This window comes from Vombatus ursinus, unplaced genomic scaffold (assembly GCF_900497805.2).
Source record: "Vombatus ursinus unplaced genomic scaffold, bare-nosed wombat genome assembly UNPS02014662.1, whole genome shotgun sequence".
NCBI classification, from domain to species: domain Eukaryota; kingdom Metazoa; phylum Chordata; class Mammalia; order Diprotodontia; family Vombatidae; genus Vombatus; species Vombatus ursinus.
This window is the reverse complement of record NW_020954440.1, coordinates 1,387-11,519: the sequence shown is the minus strand read 5'-3', so window position 1 is coordinate 11,519 and position 10,133 is coordinate 1,387. Positions and strand designations below refer to the sequence as shown.

The 10,133-nt window shown below is 38.0% G+C and overlaps 1 protein-coding gene across 1 annotated transcript; it reads right to left on the bottom strand.

Moving 5' to 3' along the window:
- Nucleotides 1–8,586: 8,586 nt before the first annotated feature.
- On the bottom strand, nt 8,587–9,465 carry LOC114042623 (olfactory receptor 14I1-like; the record flags this gene model as incomplete). The annotated part of the gene is made up of 1 exon (XM_027861312.1): nt 8,587–9,465. A coding segment is annotated over one exon (879 nt), but the record flags the coding sequence as incomplete, so codon positions are not given.
- Nucleotides 9,466–10,133: the final 668 nt, after the last annotated feature.

Here is a 10,133-nt window from a genome sequence, read left to right as displayed (position 1 = left end):
AGACAGACAGATAGATAGAGCTGTATCATCCTTCCACTTCACCGCAAATACTCTTCTGCACCTCACACTCTCCCAAGTTTTCCCCCAAACCTGAACTCATAAGTCAACATTACAATTCATTCTCAAACCTTCCAAACATCCCATCAATCTCACAGTGTTATCATTTTAACAGCATTGCCAAAATTCAATGCTCCTGAATTCAATGACCTAGCATAATCTCACCTCCTGCCCTATAAGCAGGCCTAGGTACATTCACCTATAGCAGACACACAATTATACACACTCACATTGACACACACTCACACATACATAATCAAAATACGTACTACTGTGTTCCAGGCTTCTCTTTCCCCCTCTATAACAAAGACTGGGAAAGAAGCCACATACCCAGAATTCTCAGAGGACAACATGACAAAATAGAAATTTAAAGGGTTTTAACCCATATCAGCATTCTCCTCATTTTAATTTTCACTGAGAAATGAGTAACATTTGCTTTATTTCCTGCATGTGTAAATGTCCACTTTCCAGCCAGAAGAAACTAGGAGATTTATCATCTATTTCAAGTCATTCAAAAGCGGCCTCCACCTGAAAGAGTTACTGAAAGTCATACACTTTCTTAGAAAACAGCTGGGGAATTGCGGAGACCCTTGGTGAAGTCCATCATCTCTCTTTCTGAATGTTTTTTTTTTCAAATATGATCATAGGAGCAGAAACTCAAAACTGAAGGGAAGCTCAGAGCTCAATTATCCAGGCCTTTTCTTGACAGAAGAAGAACAGAGACATGCAGTGACTGACTCTAGGTTCCCCAGGTTGTACATAACAAAGTCAGGGTTAAATCACTATCTTCTGCTTCCAAATCCAGCGCTCCCTCCATTGAATTTATTTAAAAGGCCAATCCCTCTTTGTTGCAACAAAATTAAATTACAGAAGAGGGGATGGGGGAACCTGAGAGGTGAACTTAGAGCTGACACACAGCTCCTATGCCCTTCAGTTATCTTTGGAGTACTCCATCATAAAGATTGAGCTACAGACAAAATGTAGTAAGGAATTGACTCTCTTGTCCAACTCTCCTTGTGTTCAGTAACACAAATGTACAATTAATTGAAAGTAGAACAGGGGTCCATCATCAAAGATCAGAACAATGTATAGGACTCATGTACATAACACTCTTGAGATTCCCAAAGTATGTTAGATATAACATCTCTGATGAGCCTGAAAATGAGTCTTTGAGTTACAAATATAATACTATGCAAATGTTACAGGCATGATAATGGACGGTTCTGGGAGGTTGAGGTTTACCCATAGTCAAGTCACAGTAAGTCAACAAGCATTTATTTATTGGCGACTACGTCCCAGACACTGTGGTAAGCATTGCGGTTACAAAGAAAGGCAAAAGACAGCCCCTGACTTCAGCTAACTCACGGTCATTGGGGAGGAGAAAGCAAGTAAACAAATATGTAGAAGTTGTATATACAGGAAGAATTGGAAATTATCTCAGAGAGAAGCTCATAAGAGCAAGAAGAAGAATTTGGACCAAGGTCTTACTTAATTCCAACCCACCAGACTATCCATAGTGTGATGCCGAGCTACCTCCAAAAAAAAAAAAAACAAACAAAAAAATCACTTACACAGGGATCATTCCCAGGATTCTGAGTTCACACAACAGTACCTGAGCAAACTAACCAGTCACAAATGAAAATATCATCTTAATGAAAATACCTGAGTTCTTTGTTCTGATGCATATACTTTCAAGTACATGTTGTTATTGTCATTAGGGTCTCCACCTATTTACAATTCTATACATAATCTGAAGACTATTTCTTTCCTCATATTTAATTCCACTCTCACTGGCAGACTCAAAAATATGGCCAGGCACTGAAGTCTAAACCTCTGAACCTGCAGGCATTCTGAAGATTTTTGTTGATATTTTTCTTATAGAACTCAGTGAAATATATTGCCCAGTGTCTTTTGGAGAAGGTGCTGTGAAATCACCAGAGTATTCCAAGTAAACATCATCATAACCCGCATTACTATGGATTCTCTGATGCATCCCTTGAGAATAATTAGATATGGTATAGATTCTGGTATAAATAACATGGTGAAAAATGTTCTCCCTTCAGTCTCATTAAAATATCAGCAATAAAAATATAGGCTATTGAGACCCTCTCAGTCCATAACAGTCTTTGAGTGTAACTCCAAATTATTTTCTAGAGTGGTTGGACCAGTTCACAACTTAACCACAGTGCATCAGTGTCTCTATGTTTCCACATCCCTTCTAGCATTTGTTACTTTGCTTTTCTCTCATGTTAGTTAATGATAAACATAGTATGATATCTCAGAGTTGTTAATTTTTAACTGCATTTCTCAAATCAATCTTGATTTAGAATTTTTTTCATATGGCAATACTGAAAAATGACCGAACAACAATAACAAAATAACCTTGTATCATTTTACAAATTAATAAATGAAACAATTTACCATTTAATTTTTTAATATTTATTGATACATTTGAATTTCCCATTATTTATAGTTTCAAATATATCATCTTGCCTTGCCTTTTCCAGAAAGCTAGGTTTCTGAACAGCTAAGTAGCACAGGAGATATGGTTCTGGACCTGCAGTCCAGAAGACTCATCTTCCTTACTTCAAATCTGGCACCATACACTTATTATCTGTGTGCACCTGGAAAAGTTACTAAACCATCTTAGCCTCAGTTTCCTCATCTGAAAAATGAACTGGAGAAGAAAATGACATATCACTCCAGTATCTTTCCCAAGACAACCACAAATAGAGTCACAAAGAGTCTGACACAACTCAACAAGAACAACAATTGTCTTTTAGTTGTAGGCATAAGGAAAGGGTCTTCAATTTCATTGGAATAAGGAACTCTAAACTAAAGAAAGTTCCTTGATCAATGCAAGCCTAGAATTTCTTTGCAAGTCACACACATTTAAGGAGTTTTCTAATACAGATTTAATAACCTTGCCAAGATTACACACTTTTTTCAAGGCACTATTTCTTGAGGAACTTCTAGTCATACTACCCACTTGACTCTACTTAGCTGACTGTTTAGTCTACTGCACCTTCCCACCAGGTTTCTTGCCCACCTCCCTTGGGTTAATAGTTCTCTGAATCCTATTCTCTTGATTGGTGAGTCATTGGGCAGGATTATAATTTTTGAGGGTGTCTCAGCCATGCTACTCGCTTCTTTCCCCATTCAGGCCCCATGGATTGGGGAATGGTTGAATAAAATATGGGGACCTTATTTGTAGCTCCCTTTGATATTTTTTCTTCTTCTATTAGAATGTAAGCTTCCTGTGTTTAATAATTCTGTTGTTTTTTTGTTTGTTTTTTTTTGTTTGTTTTCACTGAGGAGAGGGCACTTGTGGGAAAGATTTAGAAGTTAGGCTTCCACAGGAGAATGTGGTAATTCTGAGAAGCACTTCCAAGATCTAGAGGATAGCCCTTCAACCAATCAGAAAGTGTCCTGAACATTCTGCAAAACCAATACTTCCTTAAGACAAACCCCTGGAGGCTAAACCAGTTGCAACCCATCGAGGTCAAGGACTGAACAAAGGCTTTTCTCTACTGTGCTTCCTTATTATTACTTGTATTAACTGACACACCCTGAGGGGGGGAGATAGCTGCCATTTTTGAACATGAGACACATGAACCTGGAGGGTTTAACATGACAAGCAGTAGCATGGGATGGGCAGTTCAGGAAGAGTGTAACCCAAATGAGCTGGTCAAATCCCAGCTCAAAGGGGAGGGGTATGGATTTTACTAACCATTCAAAAGTTGACTCTGCTTCCCTATCAGCGCCCATGTGCCATAGTAGGGTGCAGTGCCCACTTCTCATAAGAAAGGTAATAAAGGCTTTCTTTCACACACTCCTGTAGCAGATTTTTGTTTCAGATTTTTCTAACATACTTTATTCATTTATTTACCTATCCACATCTATTGTCTTCTCCATTGGACTGAGTTTCGTGAGAGCATGAGGACTGTCTATGGCCCTTCATTTTATCCCCAGGGCTTAGCACAGAACTCATCCCATATGGTTATTGAGTAACAGACTAGTCTTTTCTTCACCTCAGTGAAATGAAACCATTTTATAGCCTTTTCTGCATAAAGTGTGAATTCAGCCTGAGTTACTGCTTTGGGGAAATAAACTGAGATAAAATGCTTTGGACCTTAGTGTTCATCATGTCCAACTGCCTCATTTAAAAATGAGGGAACTTAGATCAAAAGAGATTAAGCCATTCTTGTCCAGGGAAACATGAATATTTTGTGAAATTCAAACCCAGGACTGCCTGTACAGTGGTCTATGAATTGTTAAGGTTGTATAGGTAGGGGAAGGACATGGCCATCATAACAATGAGTAGAAGCAAAGACATGAAAGTGTGAAGGAAAGATGTGAGTTTGTAGAGAAACAACACAACCATCCTGAAGGCAGCTTTTGGCTAAACTTATCTATTGTTGCTCAGAAGATGAATTAGTGTTACATCCATTCTTCTGCTGATAAAGTTGCCCCTAAGTAGAGGGGCTGATGTCATGATAATACACTACAGACAATAACCACTTGTAGGATGGGTAAAAATAAATGATTGATGCACTCTATTCAATGTAACCTTATGTTCAAGGGGGTGATTTTTGGGGGAGAGTTGTTTATTGCTATATATACCCAATCTATGCTATTTTACACATATTTAGCCATTTCTTAGCTTTTTTTTGGTTTTCAAGGATGGACAGTTTCTTTCTTAGGAAAAATAATGTCCTCTGAATTATCTTGCCAATGGCAACTGTGACCTTCTGATTCCTCAGACTGTAGATTATAGGCCAACTGTTGCTGAAAGACAATATACTGACATCATGGTGATGCCGTGGTGTAGGCGGTGACAGATGGACACAAAACAGACATGGGACATGGCCTTTAGCAAAGCAAACTGTGTTGCTTCAAAGAAGAGAAGGAAGCAGACCTGAGCTGTGCAGCTAAGAAGGGAGAGGGGTTGAAGGATAGTCAATGTGTTTATGATAAATTTATGAAGCATGACTGAGATGTTACAGATACTTGGCAAGCCTATGTTGCTCAGAAAGAAACAGATAGGAGAGCAAAGGTGTGGGACACTGATAGTTAGAGCAGTGGTGAGAAGATTCCACATCTCAGGACCACCAGGTAAATCAGCTGGAAGGGTATAGTGTGTAAGATCTGCATTTCCTGTATATCATGGGACTGGAATACACCATTCAGAATAAACTCTCCTTTCTACCCTTATCGAGCATACATTCTAAGAGTTGATTAAGTCATATTCACAGATATAATTTAAATGAAAAATTATATGACAAATATCATGAAAAATATTACTAGATGGGTTCATTTGGGATTGCAATGCTAAGTTCTCCCAATATCTGAGAGAAAAAGATCATGAAGAGGGAAGGGACAACCATTATTTGGGAACCCCAGCAACACTGACTTCACTACTAAATCAACTCACTCTCTGTGAACTGGATTAGCTTTTTACCAGCATCACTGCTCCTATATAGGCACTTCCCCTTCGAGTTCCCTTTTTGGTTTCCATTACTAGAATGACATCCTGAGGACATGTGGATTACTGTTTTGTTTTGTTTTTTTTTTTACTTTTTAATATTATAATTTTATCTAATTAAATGTAATAATTTTTAACATTCTTTTTTTTAATTTTTATTTTCAAATTACTTCATTCTTTCTTTCCCTCCCTGGCCCATCCTGGAAAAAGCATATAGTGTGATAGCCATAATGCATATGCAATCATCCAAAACTTATTTCAGTATTAAACACGTTGCAAAAGAAAACACAGAAAAAATAAAACATGCAAAAAATGGCAGAAATAAAGGAAATAAAAAAAAGGAGGATTCGACTTACATTTGGACTCCATCAGTTCTTTCTCTTTCAGTAGATAGCATTTTTATTATAGGTCTTGGATCATTGAATTGCTGAGAATAGCTAAGTCAACCACAGTTGATCATCATTTAATACTTTTGTTACTGTGTATATTGTTCTCCTGGTTCTGCTGGCTTTATTCTGCAGCAGTTTATATAAGTCTTCTCAAGTTTTTCTGAAGCCATCCTGCTCATCATTTCTTATTGACAATAGTATCACACAACAATATATACCAGAATTTGTTTAGCGATTCCCTAATTGATGGTCATCCCATGAATCTTCAATTCTTTTCCACCAGAAAAAGAGCTGCTAGGCATATATTTTTACATATTTCCTTTACTTTTAATCTTTGATTTTTTAGGGGGGAGATACAGATCTAGTAATGGTATGGTTGGGCCAAAAGATATTCACAGACTTATAGACCTTTAGGAATAGCTCCAAATTTTTCTCCAGAATGATAGGAATAGTTCAAACTCCACCAACAGTGTATTCGTGTCCCAATTTTTCCATAACCCCTCCAACATTTATCATTTTCCTTTCCTGTCATAATAGCCAATCTGACAGATGTGAGTGGGTACCTCAGAGTTGTTTTCTCTAATCAACAGTGACCATTTATCATTTGGGAATGACTTGTATTCTTATAAATTTGATTTCTCTATATGCTTGAGAAATGAAGCCTGTAACAGAGAAACTTGCTGTAAATTTCCCCCCAGTTAACTGCTTTCCTTCTAATCTTGGCTACATTGGTTTTGATTGAGAAAAAAGTTTAATTTAATATAATCAGAATTATCCATTTTGCATCCTATAATGCTCTCTATCTCATTTTGTCATAAATTCTTTCCTTATCCATATATCTGTCAGCTAAAATATTCCATGGCCCCATAATTTGTTTATGATATCAGTCTTTATGTCTAAAACATGTACCTATTTTTATTGTGGTCTACGATGTGAGTTATTGCTCTATGCCCAGTTTCTGGATAAATGCTTTACAGCTCTTCCAGCAATTTTTGTTAAATAGTGAGTTCTTGCCCCAAAACCTGGGAACAATGCAGCTACTCCTACAGCCCACTGCTGGCTTTCCAGGGTGCAGACTGCACTGCACTGCACTGGAATCCAGGCCTGACCACCACCCTAGTGAAAGAGACATTTCTTGCCAACCTCCTCAGTTGTCTTGGGCTGAAATATTATTTTACCCTGGCTTTTTTGTTACTCTAGAATTTGATTTGATGCATCTTTTTAAAGTTTTTTGCAAGGAAATTTGGGAAAGCTCAGGTGAGTCCCTGCCTTTACTCTGCCATCTGTCTCTATCTCCTTAGAAAGCAAAAATGAGTATTTCATAAATGCTTCTTCTCTGTCCATCCAAAACCCATTCATACTATAATCTCTCTGTCTCTGCCTCAGTTTATTTTTATCTGTCTTTGTCTCTGTGTCTCTCTGTGTCACTGTCTATCTCTGTCTCTGACTCTCTCCTCTCTCTGTAGATGTCTGTTCTCAAGAAGTTAGAAATTAATATATAAAAATTTATAATGAACGTACTACATGCAAAAAACCTTCTTAGGTCCTAGAGATATAAAGGCAAAATTGAAACAGTCTTTGCCATGAAGAAGTTTAGCTAGATCTTAATTAGTACAAATAATTAATCCCCTGAGGTGGTTGCATTTTTGAAATTCACACCAGATATTTCCCATGAACTTGAACAAATAACTGTAATTTTTATAACTTTAACTTCAAGTTGTGCCAATTGAAATACAGACTATCACTTCAAGACAGCCATCATTTTTAATAATTGACCCAGATGTACACTATTGAAAGGGAACAGAGAATCCATCAGGAGAGATAAGGAATTTCTACTTCTAGATGTAATAGAAAATAAAAAGTAATAAGCACATAGGAAAAAATGTAAGTAATTTATAAAATTAGGTAAAATGAAAGATTACTTCCTGCTTGAGGAATGAAGAAAGATTTTGTGCAAAATAATAACATCAAAATGGAGATGGAAGGACTATAGTTGTCATCAAGTCCAACCCCCTCCTTTTATAAATCAATAAACTTAGGAACAAAGAGTTTAAGTTCCCAGGGAACTATTATATACATATATGTGTGTATGTGTATCTGTATGTGTATGTATATATTTGTGTGTATAGGTATGTATATGTACATATATATATATGTATATATATGTATATGTGGGTATTTGAAAGACGAATATGTCTTCACCATGCAAAGAAAGAGAAGGACATTACCATCATAAAGATAGGTGGAAACAAAAGTATGAAAGTGAGAATCCAAGAGACATGTTAAGGGAGGAAAACAATACAACCATTCTCACGGCTACTTCTGGTTAAGTTTATCTACCATTTTTCAGGGTATCAATGAGTGTCCCATCAATTCTTCTGATGGCACTGTTGCCCAAAGACTGTGGCTGGCATCAGGATAATTCCACTTTTGACAATAACCACTTACAAGATGGATCTCTGCTTTGTGAAAATAAAAGAGTGATTCATTCCATCCCATGTAACATTTCATCTAAGTGTCCATTTTCATCAGTGGTATTATTTTTGGTACAATTTCTGACCATTTTAGTCCACCTCATATGTCATTTTACACATTCAACAGATCAGATACATATTCTTCAGCATTTTTGTGTTTTCAACAATGGACATTTCTGTCTTAGGAAAAAAAAAAGCTTCTCCTGATCATCTTGCCCATGGCAACTGTAACGTTCTGGTTCCTCAGGCTATAAATGATGGGGTTCATAAACGGGGGCGGTATTGTATAGGCCATTGCGATTAAAAGGTTTTCGATTGGTGATGTGTCTGATGTGTCCTTGAGGACTGCAATCATTGCAGAAATGAGAAACAACGTAAGGATTGCCAACTGAGGGGAGCAGGTTGAAATGGCCTTGTGGTGTCCTTCCACAGAAGGAATCCTGAGCACACTGGAAATGATGCGAACATATGATGCAATTAAAAAGGCAAAGCAGCATAGCAAAAAACACAAACTTACAACAATTAATACAAACTCAGTACGAAACACATCAGAGGCTGAGACTTTCAAGACATGAGGGATATCACAGAAAAACTGGTGGATCACATTGGATCCTGAGAAGGGCAGGCGGAACATGTTTCCAGTGTGGAGAGCTAAATAGATAAGCCCACTGAACCATGAGCCAGCTGCTGCCCAGACACAACGTGCTGGCGTCATGATGATGCCATGGTGTAGGGGGTGGTAGATGGCCACAAATCGGTCATAGGACATAGCCACAAGCAAAGCAAGCTCTCTTGTTCCAAAGAAGAGAAAGAAGAAGATCTGAGCAGCACAGCCAAGGATGGACAGGGACTGAGTGCCAGACAAGGAATTCACAATGAATTTAGGAAGCATGACTGAGATGGTGCACATATCCTGGAGGGTTAAGTTGCTCAGGAAAAAATACATGGGACAGTGAAGGTGTGACTCAGTAATAATGGCAGCAATGGGAGATTTCCCATCAGGGCAGCCAGGTAAATCAGCAGGAACAGCAGAGCATGTAGGACCTGCAGCTCTCTCATGCTAGAAAACTCAATGAGGAGGAATTCTGTGATGCCTGAGAAGTTGCCCATTCCCTAAACAGGAAAGAGAAATCATAAGAGACTTATTAAGGTTGAACTGTTTACATTTCTACAGGGAAAGATGATGTTTGTAACTCATGAGTCCTTTAGACTATTAGAGTAGTGGGAGGGAAAAAATTATATGTATGTATAGATAGATAGATAGAGGACACAGGGTGAGTTGAAGATGAAGGGGTGATATCTGGAAAACAAAATTAAGGGGTGAGACAGGATTATACTGGGAGAAGGAGAAAAGGAGAAGTAGAATAGGGTAAATTATCTCACATGAAACAGACAAGAAAAGGTTTTTACAGTGGAGGGGAAATCGGGGAAGGTGTGAGGGAATGAGTGAATCTTATTCTCATAGGATTTGGCTTAAGGAGGGAATAATATACACAATGGGGTATGAAAATTTATCTTATCCTACAGGAAAATGAGGGGGGAAGGGGACAAGAGAGCAGGGGGTTGATAGAGGGGAGGGCAGATTGGGGGAGGGGATAATCAAGGGCAAACATTTCTGAGGAGGGACAGGGTCAAAAGAGAGAATGGAATAAATGGAGGGTAGGGTAGGAGGAAGGGAATTATATTTAGTTTTTCACATGAGTACTACAGAAGTGTTTTGCATGACTA